The sequence below is a fragment of the Sus scrofa genome, chromosome 12 (assembly GCF_054392235.1).
Source record: "Sus scrofa isolate SSC_HxYL_T2T_F1_AM1 chromosome 12, Sscrofa_HxYL_maternal_Yorkshire_Landrace_v2.0, whole genome shotgun sequence".
Lineage (NCBI taxonomy): Eukaryota > Metazoa > Chordata > Mammalia > Artiodactyla > Suidae > Sus > Sus scrofa.
The window spans coordinates 44,579,684-44,602,423 of record NC_139394.1 but is presented as its reverse complement, the minus strand read 5'-3'; the positions used below and the strand labels follow the sequence as shown (position 1 = coordinate 44,602,423).

The following is a 22,740-nucleotide window of genomic DNA, read 5'->3' as shown; positions in this document are numbered from 1 at the left end:
ACTGGATACCATGCCTTTTCATACACTTAACCATTTTTCCCTGGAAAAAAATAGTAAAATCTTAGTGTTACCAATTATATGCCTAAAACTCTCTTTTATTAATATCAACTTACCAAGAGTGAAGAAGTTGTTTTTTCACACAGTAATTATCCCAAACTCCTGCATCTGCGGCTACCATTGGCTCACCTGCAGAGTAAAAACAAACTATTTCAATACTGCAATCTTGCTATACTGTTAATATTGGTTGCATATTTTAACAATATTTCCTATACCACCAAAGCTACTATTGACAAGGTCACTAGTGACCTGCATGCTGTCAAATCCAATGGTCGACTCTCATGCTTCATCTAAAGGCAGCACTTGTTAACACAGCTGATTACACCCTCCTGGCCACTTTCTCTTGACCGGTCTTCCAAGACAAGTGGAAGACTTGTCTCCCACTACCGTTGCCTGCTTTTTTGCTTTTGCACTAGTGGCTCCTTTTCTGTCTACTTTTTTGGTTCTTCCTGTTCCTCCTGAGCTCGTAAAGTAGGAGCACCCAAAGGCTCCGTCTTGGATTCTTCTCTTCTCTCTCTACACTCACTCTCTAGGTGATCTTTGCCAGTCTTCTGGATTGAAAACATATACACTCTGACATGAGTTCCCACTGTGGTGGAGTGGGTTAAGGATCCAGTGTTGCCACAGCTGTGGTGTAGGTTGCAGCTGCAGCTTGGAATCAATCCCTGTCACAGGAACTTTCATACGCCACAGGTGTGACCAAAAGAAGAGAAAACATATACACTCTGATAACTCTCAAGTTTTATCTCTGGAGTTCCCATTGTGGCACAGTGGAAACAAATCTATTTTCCATGAGGATGCAGGTTCAATCCCTGGCCTCATTCAGTGGGTCATGGATCCAGTGTTGCCATGAGCTACAGTGTAGGTCACAGACACAGCTCAGATCTGGTGTGGCTATAGCTGCAGCATGGGCTGGGAGCTGCAGCTCTGATTCAATCCCTAGCCTGGGAACTTCCATATGCCACAGGTGCAGCCCTAAAAAGCAAAAAAAAAAAAAAAAAAAAAAAAAAAGGTTTTATCTTCAAGGTGGACCATTTTCCTGAGCTCCAGATTCATACATCCAACTATCTACAGATACTTCAAACACTTAAATTTTTCAAAATTCAATGCTGACCTCCAGCCACTACAACCTGCTCTACAGTCTTCTCCAAAGCAGTTAATGGCAATTCCAGTTTTCAGCTGACTCCTCTCCATGCGGCTGCAAGAATGATCTTTTTTTTAGGGCTGCACCCACAGCATATGGAAATTTCCAGGCCAGGTGTCAAATCAGAGCTGCAGCTGCCGGCCTACACTACAGTCACAGCAACTCAGGATCCAAGCCACATCTGCAACAGCTCATAATGCCAGACCCCCGACCCACTAAGTGAGGCCAGGGATCAAACCTGTATCCTCATGGATACTAGGTGAATTCATTTAACAGTGATCCTTTTAAACATAATTAAACCATGTCACACCTCTGTTCAAAATGCTGCTGCAGAAAAACTCAAAATCTGTAGACTGGCCCACACATCCCTGCATGATCTGACCTTCTATCACCTCTCTCATATCCTCGCTCCTCAAAAACATCAGACAATGGCTTTTCCACTGGCTGTTCCCTCTATCTAGGACATTACTTACCTAGTGCCCACATGGCTAACTTCCTTCCTCCTTTGATTTGTTCAAAGGACCTTCTTAGTGAGGCCTACCCTGATCACCCTCTTTACACTGAAACCCCCTCCCCACGCTCCTGTGCCAGCATTCACAATCATCCTTATAATTTCCCTTATTTTTTATGGCAGCACCCAACGCATATGGAAGTTCCTGGACCAGGGACTGAATCTGAGCCACAGCTCCAACCTACACCATAGCTGCAGCAATGTGGGATCCTTTAATCCACTACACCAAGGCAGAGATCAAACCCACACCTCCGCAGTGACCTAAGCTACTGCAGTTGGATTCTTAACCCACTGCACCAGAGCAGGAACTCCTACTTTTTTCAAAGAATTTATTACCTTTAAAAATACTAAAGGAGGGAGTTCCCAGTGTGGTTCAGAGGCTCAAGAACCCGATATAGTATCCGTGAGGATGCAAGTTTGATTCCTGGCCTCACGCAGTGGGTTAAGGATGCGACGTTGCTGCAAGCTGCAGTGTAGATTGCAGATTCAGCTTGGATCTGGTGTTGCCATAGCTGTGGTGTAGGCCAGAAACTGCAGCTCTGACTCAACCCCTAGCCCAGGAATTTCCATATGCCGCAGATGCAGCTATGAAAAGAAAAAAAAAATGAAAAAGCAACTTATTAAGGTAATTATTTACTGCCTATTCTTCCCTGCTACAACATAAGCTTACCAGAGCAGGGATTTTTGCCTGTTTTGTTCTATGTGACTCCCAAGAGTCACATAACAAGCACTCAGTAACTATTTCTTAAATGAATGAATATGTGCTTTTAAGAAGTTCAAAAGTAAACCAAAGGCACCCAAAATTTAAATCTTCAAGTCATCCAAATCTCCACTCCCTTACTATAGGTTCTGGATCACTGTAGTATAACCTTTTTATTAAACAGCTAGTTGTTTTGTTTTGTTTTTTAACTTTCTTACCTGTATTCAAATCAATACCAACAAGTTGTTTTGATTCTGAATGCTCAGTCTGAACTTTTACTAGTGTTTCCTGCAGGTCATAACCAGAATTCTGAGCAAGAACCTTTAAGAATAAAAATAATAATAAATATATGTATGGAATGCCTTCATATATATTTGAGTATCATATACAAAAATAAAGCACTGCTCTCCAGCCCTGTGAAAACATATCCATAACAATCATCTCCTTTTGAAGAATTCCATTCTTCATCTAAGTCATTAGTATTATGTGTATCCAGTATTTTTCATATTTATTTAATCACTTTCCTTATACACATCACACTAAATTTGAGGAAGACATTAGAGTTTCTCTACCCATCCCACTATATTAATTTCACTCCTTGCAGAAGATTTATTTTTTAATGGAAAGAAGTAGAATGGTGTTCTCATTTCCTCTAGTCCATCTAGCCACATGTTTTTCAGTTTTTCCTGGGCACTTGCTAAAGGAAACCTGCCTATCTGCAACATATCTGTACCCCTCATTCACATAAGGAGCATCATGAGCTGTGGCAACAGGAATGGAGATACCTGTACTCCAAGTCAGGTTTATTTCCAAGTAGTCTTAAACCAACAGCTGATGAGTGAAAAGGTACCACCAAATGTGTACCGGATTTGCCAATGTGCGCCAACCACAGGATCATTACTTAACTGACTTTGCTGCTTTAGGGGAAGAAAAAATAGATGTCTAACTCATGAATATTCCACAAATTATGAACAACTTTAAAACCATTACCAAAGAGACTTTGCTAGCATTTTTAGTAATGTTTTAATTCATGGTAATAGCACATTTGAAAGTTTTTGTTTCCAAGTGGTTCACAACCAGATTAAGGCAAAGGAAATTAAAAAGGTAGTTCTCTACAAGGACGCAGAGCTGTTATCCCAAAAGATTCTCTGCTACAACTGTAAAATATCTTAGATTAAACTGTGTGGAGAGGGAGTTCTCCCATGACACAGCAGGTTAAAGACCCAGCATTGACACTGCAGTGGCTTGGGTCACTGCTGTGGCACAGGTTCAATCCCCGGCCCAAGAATTTCTGCATGCTGTAGAAGCAGCCAAAAAAAAAAAAAGTGTGAAGAAATACAACTAAACACCTATCTTTCTACTCTGCTGTTAGATAATATGAGCTGTACCTTAGGGATAATAAGTAAAGCATCAGCAAAAGCCTGGACCCCAAGACGAGCTCTTCCTTTTATACTGTGCTTGTATGCAGCTAGAGCTTCAGCTATTGCTACTTCAACTGCACCTGCTCCTGGAACCACACAACCTATTGGAGGGGGAAAAAATGATTGACAAGACATGCCACATAGAAGAACAGAGAAAAAAGCAACTAGGAATTCATGTTCTATTACCTTGCCTGCATCTAAAACATATTTTAAAAGAATGTAAAAAAAAAAAAAAAAAGAAAGAAAAAGAAAAAGAAAAGGAGTTCCTGCTGTGGGTGGGCAGTCTCTACAGTATCAGGAAAGTGAGCTGAGGGAACTCCCATTGTGGCTTAAAAGGTTACAAACCCGACCAGTATCCATGAGGATGCGAGTGTGATCCCTGGCCTCACTCAGTGGGTTACGGATTGGGCACTGCTGTGAGCTGTGGTGTAGGTCACAGACATGGCTCAGATCGCGTGTTGCTGTGGCTGTTGGATAGGCCTGCAGCTGCAGCTCCAATTCAACCCCTGGCCTGGGAACTTCCATATGCCATAGGTGCAGCCCTAAAAAGAAAAAAATAAAATAAAACTGATATGAAATGCAAAGGCTTTAAAATAACCAAAATAACTTGAAAAGGAACAAAATGGGAGAATTAACGCTAGTGATTTCAAGACCTGTTATAAATTTATTGTAATCAAGATAGTATGATATTAACCTCATGATAAATAAAGAGATCAGTGAAACTGAATAAAGAACCCAGAAATAGAACAGATAAATATGGAGTTCCCTCGTGGCTCAGCATGTTAAGCTTCTGGCTCTGTCACTGCTATGGCTCTAGTTATAGCTGTAGCACAGGTTTGATCCCTGGCCTGGCAAATTCCGCATGCTATGGTTGCGGTCAAAAAAAAAAAAAAAAACCAGCAACAATACATAAATGTGGACTAAGTGATTTTCAACAAAGATGCAAAGGCAACTCAGTGGTGAAAGGATAGTCTTTTCATTAAATGGAGCTGAAAACAATTTGATACCTACACACACACACACAAAATGAACTTAGATCCATACTTTGCACCATGTACAAAAACTAGCTTAAAATGAATCATAGATTTAAATGTAAAACCTAAGACTACAGCACTTTTTAAAGAAAATATTGGGAGGGAGTGGGACTGATTGGGAATTTGGGGTTAAGAGATGCAAACTATTGCCTTTGGAATGAATAAGCAATGAGATCCTGCTGTATAGCACTGGGAACTATATCTAGTCACTTATGATAGAGCATGATAATGTGACAAAAAAGAATGTGTACATGTATGTGTAATTGGGTCACCATGCTGTACAGTAGAAAACTGACAGAACACTGTAAATCAGCTATAATGGAAAAAATATAAATCATTATAAAATTTTAAAAAAGAAAATATAGAAGAAAAATTTTGTGATCCTAGGTTAAGATTTTTCAGATACCACCCAAAAGTATAATCCATGAAAGAAAAAAACTGATAAATTAGACTTCATTGAAATAAGAATTCTTCTTTGAAAGACACTGTTAAGAGAATAAAAGAACAAGCTACAGAGTAGAAGAAAATATTTGTAGGGCATCTATCTGAAAATTATTTGTATCCAGAATATACAGACAACTCTCAAACTCAACAATGAGAAAACAAACAACCAATTTTTAAAAGGGCAAAAGATTTGAACAGAAACTTCACCAAAGATATGTTCGATATCAATGATAATTGGGAAAATGCAAATTAAAACCACAGTTTGGGAGTTCCCATCAAAGCTCAGCAGCAGTGAACCCAACTAGTATCCATGAGGATGCAGGTTCGATCCCTGGCCTCATTCAGTGGGTTAAGGATCCTGCATTGCCATTAGCTGTGGTGTAGGTTGCAGATTCGGCTCAGATCCCAGGTCGCTGCGGCTGTGGCAAAGACCTACAGCTGCAGCTTTGATTCGATCCTTAGCCTAGGAACTTCCATATACCACAGGTATAGCCTTAAAGAGAAAAAAAAATTTTTTTTAATTTTAAGATGACTAAAATTAAAACAACTGACCATATCTAGTATTGGTGAAGATGCAGAACATCTGGAATGCTCATAAATGGCTGCCAGGAATGTAAAATGGTACTTGGTAAAACAGTTCAGCAGTTTCTAAAAAGTTAAAGGTACACCTTCCATAGCACTGCATTCAAAGTGTACGTTCCATACAAGGACCTGTACACAAATGTTCACAGCAACTTTATTTGCAGTAGTCAAGAACTGTAAACAACCAAATGTCCACCAATAGGTCAATGTGATAAAATAAACTGGAGCATATTCATATAATGGAATACTATCTAGCAATAAAATAACATCAATTAATCTAAAAATAATTATACTGCTTTGAGTTCCCACCATAGAGCAATGAGTTAAGAATCTTTCTTTTTTTTTTTTTTTTTTTTTTTTTTTTTGTCTTTTTGCCTTTTCTATGGCTGCTTCCGAGGCATATGGAGGTTCCCAGGCTAGGGGTCTAATCGGAGCGGTAGCCACCAGCCTACGCCAGAGCCACAGCAACGTGGGATTCGAGCCGCGTCTGCAACCTACACCACAGCTCACGGCAACGCGGGATCCTTAACCCACTGAACAAGGCCAGGGGTCGAACCTGCAACCTCATGGTTTCTAGTCAGATTAGTTAACCACTGCACCACGACGGGAACTCCTGAGTTAAGAATCTGATTGCAGGGAGCTTGGGTTTATCAGACACAACTTAGAATAGATTTACAAGGAGATCCGGCTGAGTAGCATTGAGAACTACGTCTAGATACTCATATTGCAACAGAACAAAGGGTGGGGGGAAAAATGTATACATGTAAGGATAACTTGATCCCCTTGCTGTACAGTGGGAAAAAAAAATTAAAAATAAATAAATAAATAAATAAATAAATAAAAAGAATCTGATTGCAGCAGCTAGGGTCACTGCTGGTGCAGCCATAAAATAAAAACTAGTAAGAGTAATAATAATTATATTGAGTAAAAGAAGCCAAACAAAAAAAGCATACATGCTACACTATTCCATTCATACAAAATTCTAGAAAATGCAAGCTCACCTATAGCAACAGAAAAGTTGTCTGAGGGTAGGGTGACCCAGGGAGAGGCAGGAGGGAAGGATTACCAAGGGACAATGAAGTAACTTTTAGGGATTATAAATACGTTCATTACCTTGACTCGGGGGATAGTTTCATGGCTTTTTTTTTTTTTTTTTCATGGCCACATTTTTTTTTTCTTCATGGCCACACCCAAGGCATATGGAAGTTCCTGGGCCAGGGATTGAATCCAAGCCACAGCTACAACCTACGCAGGCTGAGCTGGGGGTTCGAACCTGCACCTCCACAGCAACTCAAGCCATTGCAGTCAGAGCCACAGCAGAAACACCAATGGCTCTACACTGTAAATGTGTGTAGTTCATTATATGTCAATTATATATTGATAAATTAATTCTTAAAAAATTAAGAGGTTTAAGTGATATAGAAAAATAGTCCATTTTCCTTTATATTCTAAATTTTAAGAATTGACTACCAAAGGCATATTCCTGAATCATACACATTATCTTCCTGAAAAAAATGCTACTAGCTTTTATCAAAAGTGACTAGGAGGAGTTCCCGTCATGGCACAGGGGAAACGAATCCAACTAGGAACCATGAGGTTGCTGATTTGATCCTGGCCTTGCTCAGTGGATCTAGCATTGCCGTGAGCTGTGGTGTAGGTCAAAGACGTGGCTCGGATCCCACACTGCTGTGGCTCTGGCGTAGGCTAGCGGCTACAGCTCTGATTGGACCCCTGGCCTGGGAACCTCCATATGCTGCAAGTGCAGCCCTAAAAAGACCAAAGGAAAAAAAAAAAAGTGACTAGGATAAGAAGGCCCTGGAGTTCCCTGGTGGCCCAGCGGGTTGGGGATATGGCGTTGCACTGCTGTGGCTCAGGTTGCTGCTGTGGCACAGGTTTGATTCCTGGCCTGGAAACTTCCACATACCACAGTGCAGCTAAAAAGAAAAGAAAAAAGAAAAAAACATGAGGTTCATATCTATCATAGAAAAGAGCTTACCATCTTCAATGGCATTTTTGATGGCACGAAGTCCATCTCTTACGGCATCCTTGATTTGTGTGAGAGTATGCTTATTTGGTCCCTTAACCAACAAGGTGACAGAGCGAGGGTTAACACAGTCCTCAATAAAAGTGAACTTTTCCTCACCCTAAAGGATAATACGAGAAGATATAACTTTAATGTGTAATGTCATTATGAAATCAAGACCTAGTTTATAATATTAGAATCCAATCTTCATGTGAATTTTTCTTATCAAACATAACTAAATATATGTTAAAAAGAAATTAAGTTATATTTGAACTCTTAACAAACATTTAGGTAAATAAATTGTAAAATCCCTCCTGGGAATTCTCAAAATATAAAACCTGAATTAAAAAATTTCACATTTTTTTACAAAAAAAGGGTTACTATTCATTTTATAACCATTGCCCAAAGAAATACTCACTAATGTACACTCATGTACAAGACTGGCATGTCCCAAGCAATCTATACTGAGATCTTCAAGAGAATTCACAGCCACTCCACCACAAGCAAGAGAAAGTCTGAAATCACATACATGGCACCATAGCTTTGGTTATGGAAAACATACAGACTAATTCCTTTCTTTTGTTTTTTTGTCTTTTTTTTAGGACCTCACCCATGGCATATGGAGGTTCCCACACTAGGGGTCTAATTGGAGTTGTTGCTGCCGGCCTACACCAGAGCCACAGCAACGCCAGATCCAAGCCGCATCTACGACCCACACCACAGCTCATGGCAACCCCGGATCCTTAACCCACTGAGTGAGGCCAGGGACTGAACCCCCAACCTCATGGTTCCTAGTCGGATTCGTTTCTGGTGCACCAAGACAGGAACTCCTATTGTTTTTTAAACCTGTTTTAGGGAGTTCCCTCATGGCATAGTGGGTTAAGGATCCAGCGTTGTCACTGCAGCGGCCCAGGTCACTGCTATGCTCAGGTTTGATCCCTGGCCTGGGAAGTTCCATATGCTACAGGCATGGCCAAAACAAAAAACAAAAACAAACCTGTTTTAAGAAGATGGAAACTTTCTGAGGTTCTAATGAGAAAAAGTTCTGAAGTCAGTTAACAATCTTGATTTTAACAGTTCCATTATTTACTGAAAGTCTGAACATAATTTGGAATTTGTATGCTACATTTTGCTCAACATTTACGTATAAGCTAAAAGAAATACACATGGGATAATTTCAATTTAATCTGTCAAAAAAATTAGGATACCTACCTTTCCATGTTTCTTCTTTTTGCTCTGCGAAGAGCTACTATGCCATGTTTTGCAAGAGCATCTAAGGAAAATGGATCAATTCCCTATAATCAAATTAGCATAAAAGTTAGCAAGCATGTTTTAAGCCAGTAGTTCTCAAACCTTTTGGTCTCAGTACTGCTTCAGAAACTTAAAAATTATCAAGAACCCAAAGAGCTGTATCTATAATATTTAACCACATTATAAATTAAAATTAAGACTTTTTTGGAATTCTGATTGTGGCTCAGCAAGTTAAGAACCCAATATGGTGTCCATAAGGATGCAAGTTCAATCCCTGGCCTTGCTCAGTGGGTTAAGGATGGGGTGTTGCTACAAGCTGTGCCATAGGGCACAGATGCAGTTCGACCCCGAGTTGCTGCAGTTATGGTGTAGGCTGGCAGCTGCAGCTTCAATTCTACCCCTAGCCAGGGAAGTTCCATAGGCTGCAGGTCCAGCCTTAAAAAAAATAAATAAATAAAATATGACATTTTGGAAATATTTATTAATCTATTAAAAATAATAACACATTTACATTAACATAAACGACATTTTTAAGGAAAATTTATTTATTTATTTATTTATTTATTTTTGCTTTTTAGGGCCACACCTGCAGCATATGCAAGTTCCCAGGCTAGGGGATGCTGAAACAGAGCTGCAGCTGCCAGTCTATGCCACAGCCACAGCAACGTGGAATCCGAGCCACATCTGCAACCTACACCACAGCTACTGGCAATGCTGGATCCTTAACGCACTGAGCAAGGCCAGGGATCAAAACCGCAACCTCATGGATATCTGTCGGGTTCATTAACACTGAGCCGCAACAGGAACTCCTGCAAATCTTTTTAATGTCTATCTTGACAGAAAATTAGATTCTCATATCTGCTTCTGTATTCAATTTGGTGTGATACATCATTTTGTTTAAAGTATATGAAGGGGGCGTTCCCATCGCGGCATAGCAGAAACGAGTCTGACTAGGAACCACGAGGTTTTGGGTTCGATCCCTGGCCTTGCTCAGTGGGTTAAGGATCCGGCATTGCCGTGAGCTGTGGTGTAGGTCACAGACTTGGCTTGGATCTGGCGTTGCTGTGGCTCTGATGTAGGCCAGTGGCTACAGCTCTGATTCGACCCCTAGACTGGGAACCTCCATATGCCTCGGGTGCGGCGCTAAAAAGACAAAAGACAAAAAGACCAAAAAAAAAAAAAAAAAGTATATGAAGAAAATCTGGTCTTTTCATTTTTGAGGAAAACCTACCAAATACCCACATCTAAAAACCATTCTGTCAGTCATACTTTCAAATAGAAATGGCATTTCAGGAGTTCCTGTTGTGACTTAGCAGGTAAAGAGCCCAACATACTGTCCAAGGAATCATTATCTTACAATAAGCTATAATGGAATATAATCTGCAAAAATAATGAATCACTATGCTGCACACCTGAAACTGACACAATACTGTAAATCAACTATACTTCAATTTAAAAAATAAAGAAATGGATGCATATTTAAGGATCAAAATTTAATAAAATTAATAAATTTTACCACTTCAAGACATTCTTAAATGAAACTGGCCTTTCTGTGTAAAAGGTGATGTGACAATAAAGAACATGATGGCTGGTAAGTTTGGTGCTACTGCTTTGATCTGTACTAATAAGGCACCAGCAGCTTTACCTATTGCTGCTTTTGCATCATCATTGCAGATGTCAACACAATATAAAAGGCACTATTAATATTATGAAAATAGTTTTGACCTCACAAACGTGTCTGACCCTTGAAAGGGGGTCAACAAACCACTTTGCAAAGCACTGAAGAACATTTCCACACAGTTAAAATCTAAACTTTCCTTCTTACCTTTTGATTAATGACAACAAATCCTTTATTGGACTGAGCACAGACTTTGTCTTTTAGGTCTATTATTTTTTGTACTCTGTCATCAATAAATTTTCTTTCAGCTTTTACCAATTTCTCTTTCTCTTCCGCAGTCTTATAAAAGAAACCAGAGCTCACCTCACTAAAAGATCAATAAAAACAAACGAGTAAAGGCAAGGCAGGGAAGAGGAAAAGGTAGAAAGAGTTTATACTAAATACTTGGGAGGTAACAAAGGGATTAAAAAAGACATTTAGAAAAAAACAATTTCAAAGAATACAAAGAGTAACTGACATACGTACGTTTTTTCATATTCTAGTGATACATTACACGTAAGGATAAATGCATCTTCTACTCGCTTCTTCATATCTGGATGACGGGCACCATGATCCAAAACCAGTCCTCTGATCAACCTTTTAAAAACACATAATGTTTCTTACTTTGAATATACTCTCTCCAATTTGGTGTAAGATTAAAATTATACTCTTAAAGTTGTAACAGAACCACCAGGGCACACAGTTTCCTTGAGCCAATGAATTATTGCCTAATATATAATTAGTAAAATTAGGAAAGAGAACCTATTTTAACACAGTGTGACTGTGAAGTCACAATGAAAAGTCACACCAGAATTATTCTCTAAATTATGTGGCTCAAACATGTGACATGGCTGATCAAGTAATGAAAGGTAGGCACACAATGAGTCTCTTAGGAACATTTGTTCAAAATAATTATATGGAACAACTAAAAATTGTTAACCTAAATGTCCAACAATAGGGCACTGTTCAGTAGGTAATGACTCATATATGTGCTAGTCATGAAAACTATGCAATAACATGGAAAAAATATTTAGGGTAGTTAATAAGCAGGGAGTGACAAATTGCATATAAAGAATGATTATAACTAATTTTTTTTTAAATAAGCACCTTGGTTGAAAAGGAAAAGTGGAAAGAAACTAAGAGTAGAATTTTGTTTGAGTTATGTAAGAATAGAGATAACCTAGGGGGGCAGGCTTCTTGTTTTCCAAATGATCTTTTAAGAGCATATATTTTTATAACTTTTAAAAATTCATTTACACCCAATTAGGGAATGGCATTTCCACTTACAAGTCTTTTATAACCAATATTTATTATATACTATGGTAAGGAAATAATTTTTAAAATAGTTAAACATAATTATATGGGAGTTTTCAAAATGTTAACCTAACTAGATTACTCCAACTCCTAACTGCAGGTGAAGATATTTTATTTAGGAAGAGACAAACTATATGTCCAATATTTTTTGCTCTTCAAGTCTCTTTCAGTCTTCCCCCGGCTTCCCACTCTCAGCACATGACCTTGCTTCCTTGAGAAAATAAAAACACTGTCCCATCACTACCTCTACTAATCCACTGGCCCTTGATCCTGAATGTCCTGTAACTAGGAATGAACTGCCCATGCCCCTAAGGTTTACCCCTTCCCTTGAGTTCTGCATTCCATTTCCCCCTCTGCTTCTGCAATTGTCCCCTCTTCCCCTACATCAACTCTCCCTGTCTACAGGAGCATCCTCCTTAGGATACAAACTTGCCAAAGTAATTTTCATCTTTAAAACAAAAAATTCTTCTCCTTTAACCTCATTCCAATTTTCCCTTCTAGCTGCTGCCCCACTTCTTTGCTCCCCTTTATAGCTAAACTCCTCTGAGTTGTCTACACTTGCATACTCACTTCTAAACAGTCTCCCCTGAGCCCACTTTCAATCTGACTTTCACTCACCCCTTGATTGAATCAGCTTTAATCAAAGCCACCAAAAAACTAAACGTTCTCCAAATCTAATGGTTCTCAGCTCACAACTTGCTCAAACATTCAGCAGCATATTACATAGCTGATTGTTTTCTCTCTCTTTTTTTTTTTTTTTTTTTACTTTTTAGGGCCACAGCAATGCTGGAAGATCCAAGCCACATCTGCGACCTACACCTCAGCTCACGGCAATGCTGGATCCTTAACGCACTGAGCAAAGCCAGGGATTAAACCTGCATCCTCATGGATGCTAGCCAAATTCTTCACAACTAAGCCACAACAGGAACTCCTTAGAAATCTAAGATTCTTAAAGAAAGAAATCCTGTTTTGTTTATTCTTCATTCCTAGTACCTAAAACAGTGAGTGGCTCCTGGTAATATATATTGAGTGAATAGACTGATATTGAATAAAAGTAATTAATAAAATTAATAAAAGAGTATCAACATAGGGAGTTCCCATCGTGGCGCAGTGGTTAACGAATCCGACTAGGAACCATGAGGTTGCGGGTTCGGTCCCTGCCCTTGCTCAGTGGGTTAACGATCCGGCGTTGCCGTGAGCTGTGGTGTAGGTTGCAGATGCGGCTCGGATCCCGCGTTGCTGTGGCTCTGGCGTAGGCCGGTGGCTACAGCTCCGATTCGACCCCTAGCCTGGGAACCTCCATATGCCGTGGGAGTAGCCCAAAGAAATAGCAAAAAGACAAAAAAAAAAAAAAAAAGAGTATGAAGATAAACAAGTATTCTATAATTTAAATATCGCCAAAGTTTATGCCATTTACTTTGTATCTGTTTCTGATTTATGCTTCATCTCCATGATTTCTACCATGAAGAGATCAATAGGATAACCCGGTCTTCTAACAGCCAAAACAGACTCCACCACAGTCTGAAAGAAAAATGAACAAGAACAGTCAATTATTTGGTCCATTTAAAGAAACCAGTGGCCCAAGTAGTCTATCACCAGACTAAGCAGATAAAAGTTCTTCAGGCTCCAAGATACAGGCAAGGCCAAAAAGTGCCACTTTGTCAAGGACATTAATAATAACCAAAGGATACTTTAGAGCCTACAGGAATTTCAGAGATTATCAGGCCCAAACATTTTATTTTACAGATAAGAAAATTAAGACTTTAAGAAGTTATGGTCTTAAAACAAGGTCTAACAGGTAGCAGAGTCAGGAATAGAAATCAGGTATCTTTAATTGCTAAGCCTACTATACCAACACTACCCAAACTTTTCCACCAAAGGACACTTTAATGGAAAAGGAGGAAATGTACTCTAAGGAAAGAGCTCAAATCTGCTGGCTATAACAACAGGAAATTTTATTTATTTATTTATTTATTTATTTTAAGAGCCACACCTGCAGCATATGGCAGTTCCCGGGCTAGGGGTGGAATCAGAGCTGCAGCTGCAGGCCTACACCACAGCCTTGGCAATGCCAGATCCAAGCCACATCTGTGACCTACACCGCAGCTTTTGGCAATACCCACTGAGCGAGGCCAGGGATCGAGCCTGCATCCTCATGGATACTGTGTCAGGGCCTTAACCCTCTGAGCCACAACGGGAACTACAACAGGAAATTTTAAAGTTTTGTGTTTTCTATGAAAAGTCTCCATGTCATGCCATAACATACACATGTTTGCTTTAATGTGAAAATAATGCTTTCCCCAAAACCATAAAGCTAAAACTGATACTCCAGAAAGACATGTATCGTTTATTCGGCCAAATATCCCCAGGGATATGCAACTTGAGAAGCACAGCACAACTCAGCCTATTGCTTAGCTCAGAAAGTAATTATAAGGAGTTCTTGCTGTGGCACAATGGGATTGGCAGTGTCTCTGCAGCACCAGGATGGAGGTTCAATCCCCGGCCCAGCACAGTGGGTTAAGGATCCCAGGAATTGGATATGATCCCTGGCTTGGGAACTCCATATGCCACTGGGCACCCAAAAGAGAAAAAAAAAATATGAAAATAACTGACTGTAAAAATTAAGTGCTGGAGTCCCCGTCGTGGCGCAGTGGTTAACGAATCCGACTAGGAACCATGAGGTTGCGGGTTCGGTCCCCGCCCTTGCTCAGTGGGTTAACGATCTGGCGTTATTGTGAGCTGTGGTGTAGGCTGCAGACGCAGCTTGGATCCCGCGTTGCTGTGGCTCTGGTGTAGACCAGTGGCTACAGCTCGAATTCGACCCCTAGCCTGGGAACCTCCATATGCCACGGGAGGGCCCAAGAAATAGCAAAAAAAAAAGACCAAAAAAAAAATTAAGTGCTATAGTATAACCATCCTAAAATGTAAGCAAAGCAAAAAAAAAAAAAAAATACTATCTTAGGAAAAGTTTACTGTGATAATATGATTTTGGGGTTGGGTGCCTAAAGGGAATAATGACAAACCACTGGAAAATAAGAGTATTAGTGTTTCTATAACTCCAAAAGAGAATGGGGCCCCTAACAGATAGCAGGAGGATTCTGGTCTACTAAATACATGTACTCTTAAAAATAGAAATTACGTAGAGTCGGAGTTCCCGTCGTGGCGCAGTGGTTAACGAATCCGACTAGGAACCACGAGGTTGCGGGTTCGGTCCCCGCCCTTGCTCAGTGGGTTAACGATCTGGCGTTGCCGTGAGCTGTGGTGTAGGTTGCAGACGCAGCTTGGATCCCGCGTTGCTGTGGCTCTGGCGTAGGCCGGTGGCTACAGCTCCGATTCGACCCCTAGCCTGGGAACCTCCATATGCCGCGGGAGCGGCCCAAGAAATAGCAACAACAACAACAACAAAAGACAAAAGACAAAAAAAAAAAAAAAAAAAAAAAAGAAAATTGACCAGAAACAACTTAGGTGTTCCCGTCCATTTGGTATTTATATTTCTCAAAGTAAATTAGTAAGATAGCATTCTTGTGTCTTGTGAATTTGGTTGTGATGAACTCATCATTCCTTATAAACTAATATATTCGAATTTCAGAAATTCCAAAGCTGAGGAATGATGATATCATCAAACTATAGCTACCTGATAAAAACCTTCCCCAAATACCCAATCTTATCCTGATATTCTACCTTTAGAAGTAAATGAGCATACATTTTGCAGAGGTGAATATTATCTATCAGATCAACCAATCATGTTCATTAAAGTGGTAACCATAACTACAAGGCACTTGGCCAAAACAATATCTCCTACCTCATGTAATAAATATGGACCTTTAAGAGACTAGTACATCACCACAAGGGCTTCCACAGGGGATGATCCACAGGCAGCCAAGTCCCTCTCAACTTTCAAGTCAAAAAAGCCTTAAAGGAGCTCCCATTGTGGTGCAATGGGATCAGCAGCAACTCAGGAGTGCTAGGACGCAGGTTCGTTCCCCTGTCCGGGACAGTGGGCTAAGGATCGGCATTGCCACGCTGAGGCTTAGTTTACACCTCAGCTCAGATCTGATCCCTGGCCCAGGAGATCCAAAAGCCACAGGCCAGTCAAAAAAAAAAAAAACCTTGAGCCTTAGAAGAAGGTTTAATATTACACTTTGTGAAATTTCATATACTATTCTAAAGAATCAAATCTACTTTATAAATAAGCCTATACGCATATGTTTTCTATATTTTATTATATGTTCAAAATAACCATATGCAATAGCTGATCATCTTATAGGAAAAAAAAGATCACCATGTATTAGGCTGTACTCGTTATGCAAAAGTTTAACCACATACCTCTGTTAATACATTAGCCAGTTCAGGATGAACTTTAGTTTGCAGAGATGTTCTAGCCACATCAAAGAGGATTTCTCTTTTCATCTCTTTTTTAATTTTAACTTCGTCCAAAACTTCAAGTGCCTTTATTTTTGCAGCTTCAAATCCTTCAGCTATTATCCTAGGGTGCAGGCCCTAATATAGCAACATAAATCTATAAATTATAAAGTAAGTCATTCAAAGTGAAAATAATCATCCTTTCCTATTAATAGGTATGTCCAAAAAAAAGTAATATTACCCACATCAATGTCACTATATACAAGTATATGTAATTTATAACAGTAATCTGGGAGTTACCATTGTTGCTCAGGGGGTTAAGAATCTGACTAGTATCCATGAGGATGTAGGTTTGATCCCTGGCCTTGCTCAGTGGGTTAAGGATCCAGTGTGGCCATGAGCTGTGGTGTAGGTGGCAGATGCAGCTCAGATCTTGCGTTGCTGTGGCTGTGGTGCAGGTTGGCAACTGTACCTGCCCTTATACCTCTAGCCTGGGAACCTCTGTATGCCACAGGTGGGGCCCTAAAAGTAAATAAATAAATAAAGTTGACGTTTACTGAGCATTTGTGCCAGGCACTATTCTAAGGGCTTTACATCTATTATTTTAGTTCTCTCAACACAATAAAGTGGGTGTTATCATTCCTGTTTCACAGATGAGGCAATTGGGCTTAAATGCTCAGATCACCAGGCTAATAAAAGGTGGAGTGAGGATTTAAACTCACAAGGCTAGATGCCAGAGCCTATGTTATTAACCATCTTCAAAGCATTTCCTCAGACTAGGACCTCACACCTTCTCACCCAGACTGCTATGAAAATCTTCAGTCCTGGAGTTCAAGCTGTGGCTCAGCAGGTTAAGACACCTGACGTTGTCTGTGTGAGGATGAAGACTCAAAGCTCTGATTGATCCCTAGTCTGGGAACTCCCGTGTGCTGCAGGTGCAGCCATAAAAAGGAAAAAAAAATTTAATTTTAAAATTTTTTTAAAAGGAAAATCTTGGAGATACCACTGTGGCACAGCAGAAATGAATCCAACTAGTATCCATGATGCGGGTTTGATTCCTGGCCTCATTCAGTGGGTTAAGGATCAGGCTTTGCTTTGAGCTACGGTGTGGGTCATGGACACAACTCGGATTCCCTGTTGCTGTGGCTGTGGCATAGGCCAGCAGCTGTAGCTCCAATTCAACCTGGAAACTTCCACATGCCTCAGGTGTGGTCTTAAAAAGAAGAAAAAAAAATATTCAGTCTTGATTCCCTTAAAACGTCCCCAAATATTTAAAAGGCCAATCTAGGAGTTCTTGCCATGGCACAGTAGATTAAAGTATCAGGTATTCCCACAGCTGCGATGCAGGTCTCAGCTGCAGCTCAGATTCAATCCCTGGCCAGGGAACTTCGAAACACTGCAGGTGCGACCATATAATTAAAAAAAAAAAAAAAAGCCAGTCTGACCACCTCACTCATGAATATGTTCATAGGAATATTCTTCTTGATTAATATAATACACGCCTATTCACTAATATCCACATCACTTTAAACCTCACCAACACCAAACTGCTTGTGTCTCTGCACATACACTTCTCTCTGGGCCTTGGCTCCTGTTATTCCCTCTGCCTGGAAGGCCGTTCTCCTTACTCCCTCCTCCTTCATCAGGCTCACTCCTTCTCATCCTAAAGATTTAGCCCGGGGCCTTATTTCCTCCAGAGTGCTTCCTGACCACCTCAGGCCAGCAGAGGACACCACTCCCTCCTCAGTGTTTCTTCCTATCCTACGCCGTGCGGAGTTCTGCACTGCCCTGCCACACACTTGCATAACTATGTTAGTGTCTATCAGCGTCTCCATCTTCCCTAACTTCTTTCTTCCTAGCCCGACCCTAATTTAATGTACATATCTCTCTTCCTCAGTGCTTCAGAGGAAGCTCAGATCCTGATTAGATTAAGACAGTTTCCCTAAAAACTGTCATTGGTTTGGAATGGACATAGGACCAAAGTTGGGTCAATCATATAAAGGAAGGATTTATAAACCATGGCTGGGTGAACGGTTGTCTTGCCCTCTCCAGCTGAGAGTTAGTAAGGGGTGCACTAACTTTCTTCTGACACTCTTTCATTCCGGATGGAAATAAGGCCACGATGAAACAGCATTATAAATGGAAGAGCTTGGAGTTCCCATTGTGGCTCAATGGGTTAAGAACCTGACTATCCATGAGGATTCAGGTTCAATCCCTGGCCTTGCTCAGTGGGTTAAGGATCCAGCGTTGCCACAGCTGTGGTGTAAGTCGCAGCTGCAGCTAGGATCTGCTGTTGCTACAGCTGTGGGGTAGGCTGGCAGCTGCAGCTCCAATTTGACCCCTAGCCTGGGAACTTCCATATGCTGCAGGTGCAGCCCTAAAAATACATACATACGAACAAAAATAAATAAATAGAAGACCTAAGAGACAGAAAGGACCTGGGTAGGACATAATTTTTTTTCTGTTGTTTAGAGATTTTTAGTCAAGTCTCTACTGTTTATAAAAAAAACGTCCTGAGAATGGAATCCCCTGTGGCACAGCAGGTTAAGGATCTGGTGTTGTCACTACAGTGGCTAGGGTTGCTGCTGTAGCACAGGTTCCACCCCTGGCTCAGGAACTTCTGCATGCCATGAGCAACACCGGAAAAAAAGAGACATCCTGAGATAAGTAGCAGGTACTGAATTAATAGATAATTCCCAATACTAAATGAAACACAAAGAAGTAATAACTTTAACACTGATTAGATTATGCTTGGCTAAAATTATCTCTGAAAGAGAGCAAAAATTCAACTACTTAATTAGAAAAGATAGATAAGTAATAAAAAGAACACAGATTTAACAAAGGCATGGAGATAGAAATATGTGCAATGATTTCAGAGCCCAATGAACAGATGAATCTGGCTAGAGTAGTTTATAAAGGGAAATCAAACTAAGAAGGTAGATAAATTCACAATGTGGAAGACCTTCAATAATTTTTCTCCAGTTATTTTTTAAAAGGTGCATAAACTGGTTTTATCACTGATGTCTTTTTTTTTTTAGATTATTAGTCATGGGTACATGGCTTATTTTTTTAACTTTTTATATATCTCAAATATTTTGTTTTAAAAAGAGGTATATAATTTCAATAAACACTATTATTTTGGTTTAAAAAAAGTCCATTATTTCCATTTATAACTGTCCAAAAATATCTTTTTTCCAAGTTTTTAACACCTTTTTTTTTTTTTTTTTTGTCTTTTTGCTATTTCTTTGGGCCGCTCCCGCAGCATATGGAGGTTCCCGGGCTAGGGGTCGAATTGGAGCTGTAGCCACTGGCCTACGCCAGAGCCACAGCAACGCGGCCGCGTCTGCAACCTACACCACAGCTCACAGCAACGCCAGATCGTTAACCCACTGAGCAAGGGCAGGGACCGAACCCGCAACCTCATGGTTCCTAGTCGGATTCGTTAACCACTGCACCACAACGGGAACTCCTAACACCTCTTTTTAATTAAAGTATAGTTGATTTACAATGTGCCAATTTCTGCTGTTCAGCAAAGTGACCCAGTCATACATACATACACATTCTTTTTCTCATATTATCTTCCATCACGCTCTATTACAGGAGATTGGACAGGGAGTTCCCCTTATGGCTAAAGGGTAACAAATCTGACTAGCATCTATGAGGACTCAGGTTTGATCCCTGGCCTTGCTCAGTGGGTTAAAGGATCCGAAGCTGCTATAAGCTATGGTATAGGTCACAGGTGTGGCTTGGATCTAGCGTGGCTGTGGCGTGGGCTGGCAGTTGCAGCTCTGATTCGACCCCTAGCCTTGGAACTTCCATATGCCGAGGGTGCAGCCCAAAAAAAGCAAAAAAAAAAAGGAGAGAGAGACTGAACAGAATTCCCTGTGCTATACAATAGACTTCATTGCCTAGCCATTCAAAAATATCTTGATAAAAGTTAAATTTTGCCCTCTAAAGTTAAACCATTCTACTAGCAAAAAATAAATAAGTCGCTATTCAAAATAAAGTACCACATGAATGCGAATTCTATTCTAAGTTCTAATACCTCAGAAATGTAAAGATCCGCTTGTTTTAGCAACTCTCCAATAATCAGAACATTTGAAGTAGTACCATCTCCTGTAATGTCATCCTGGGCTGTTGCTACTTTTGCTATCAAAGAAGCTGTTGGATGTTGAATTTGCTGAAAAAAGCAACGGATTAAAATAAGGGAGAGAATGAGATAAAGATATAGTCCACCAAAAACAAAATAACCTAAGGGTCAAAAGTAAAATTAAGAAATGAAATAAGCTTCGTTCTCTAAGTTCATAAGCTTTATATTATCATACATAATAAATGTCAAAACCAGAAGTTAAAAACTGAGAATTAATGAGGTTTGAACATTTTGTAAAAGAGTCTTTGCTTCGGAAAGCATTGACATTTCCAAAATAAGATTAAATCCTTCAATCTGGAAGATGAATATATTTACTAAAATTGCAAAGGATTTTTTTCCCCATGATTACAAAGAACATAACACAGTGCCTTTAAAAGATGTAACTAATTTGGAAGTATCCCTAAGCTATTATATATGTGTACTATACAAAGATTTGAAAGCAGTCAATAGACTTTTTTTCCCCTAAGGTTTAATCTAACAAGTATATCGCATGACTGCAGTATTTAGCGGGCAGCCTCAGTTTAAAGATACACAAATTGGGAGTTCCCTGGTTGCCTAGTGGTTAAGGATTCAGCATTGTCACTGCTGCGGCTCAGGTTCAACCCCTAGCCCAGAAACTTGCCCCATGACGCAGGTACGGCCAAAAATAAATAAATAAATAACATATAAAGACATACAATTTGCACAATGTTTTCAATTAAGGCTTATTAAGGTTTATTAAGTCAGCAGCACCCGCTCACCATCTCATGGAGCAGCACATTGCCATCTTTGGTGAGCTTGATGTCTCCAGCACCAGAAACAAGCCTGTTCAGAAAACAAGGATTATTAACATCACATGGCAAGACAGTCTCCAGTGCTTGCCACTCCACTCCCCTTAACACAAGTAAAACGTCATTCCACAGGGTGGGGGGATAGATACCACAATGATACCACCGTTTACAACCCCTGGAATCACTTCTCCCCAGATGGACTGCTAGGGCAATTTCATTTCAAATGGAACATTTACATGTTTAAGGATGAGTAGTGGATGAGTTATAAATAGTGGTTTGGTACTTGGAAGAATGCCTGGAAATCTATGAACCACAAATTTGTGACTTTTCTGCGGGTTTCTTTTTTTCATGAAATGTTAGCACTCATCCACTCAACTAAGTTTTTTCCCTCATCCCTCACATTCATTAGATGATCAAGTTCTGTCAATTCTACAACCTAAATGTCTCTTGAATCTACCCCTTCCTGTTTATTTTCACTGTCATCATCATCACTTGTCTAGACTACTTAGCATCCTGATACCTCTGTATTTGAATCTACCCTCCACATTGCATTTATCTTTCTAGGAGGCAATATAATTCAATCAGATCCCTGATCAAAAATCCTTCCATGGAGCAGTTCCACCGTGGCCCAGTGGGTTAAGGATCCAGCATTGCCACGGCTGTGGCTCAGATTCTATCCCTGGCCCAGGAACTTCCATATGCTGTGGGTGCTACCAAAAAAGAAAAAAAAAAAGGGGGGAGCTTCCATGGAGCTCCCTTGTGGTGCAGCAGATTAAGGATCCATTATTTCAGTGCAGCAGCTTGGGTCACTGGGGTGGTATGGGTTCAATCTCTGGCCTGGGAAGTTCCACATGCCACTGGGTGAGGCCAAAACAAAACAAAACAAACACCCCTACCATAATTTTCATGTTCTCCATCACCTTCAAGGTAAAATCCAAACTATTTAGCAATGATATAGTTTACCTTTCCCAGTCTGGATAATGTCTATTTTTCACTACCTCTTCTACCAAATGAGATCTTGTGGGAAAATCTTGTGGTTCCCTTAACATAACATGTTCAGTTTTGTTTCTGTTGGATCTACACCACTGGGCTTTCTTGTTCCTGAAGTTATTCTATCTAGAAGGCCTTTACTCCCTTCCCCAACCTGTGAACTCTTAACTCATCTTGCAGGACTCTGATGAAAAATCCTGTTATTTGAGAAGCTTTTCCTTTTCCCTTCTGCCATCAGTAATCAGTCCCTTCCCATATATATATTTAGCACATTCATCTCTACTAGAACTCCTTAAGATCAGAAACCGTGTCTTAAACATCTCATTCCCA

General features: G+C 40.1%; 1 protein-coding gene across 11 annotated transcripts in view; it reads right to left on the bottom strand.

The window, feature by feature from the left end:
- The window catches only part of CCT6B (chaperonin containing TCP1 subunit 6B), a 277,630-nt gene that overhangs the window by 253,989 nt on the left and 901 nt on the right, over positions 1 to 22,740 (bottom strand). For all 11 annotated transcript variants that reach the window (XM_084985137.1, XM_084985135.1, XM_084985138.1 and 8 more), the window contains exons 2-13: positions 21,391 to 21,454; positions 20,546 to 20,680; positions 16,465 to 16,638; positions 13,556 to 13,659; positions 11,311 to 11,421; positions 10,993 to 11,152; positions 9,129 to 9,211; positions 8,335 to 8,431; positions 7,890 to 8,037; positions 3,801 to 3,934; positions 2,631 to 2,733; positions 114 to 186 (exon numbers count right to left, since the gene is read on the bottom strand). In XM_084985137.1, coding sequence (XP_084841263.1) covers positions 114 to 186; positions 2,631 to 2,733; positions 3,801 to 3,934; positions 7,890 to 8,037; positions 8,335 to 8,431; positions 9,129 to 9,211; positions 10,993 to 11,152; positions 11,311 to 11,421; positions 13,556 to 13,659; positions 16,465 to 16,638; positions 20,546 to 20,680; positions 21,391 to 21,454 — 1,386 coding nt within the window. The remainder of the gene's footprint in view (positions 1 to 113; positions 187 to 2,630; positions 2,734 to 3,800; positions 3,935 to 7,889; positions 8,038 to 8,334; positions 8,432 to 9,128; positions 9,212 to 10,992; positions 11,153 to 11,310; positions 11,422 to 13,555; positions 13,660 to 16,464; positions 16,639 to 20,545; positions 20,681 to 21,390; positions 21,455 to 22,740) is intronic.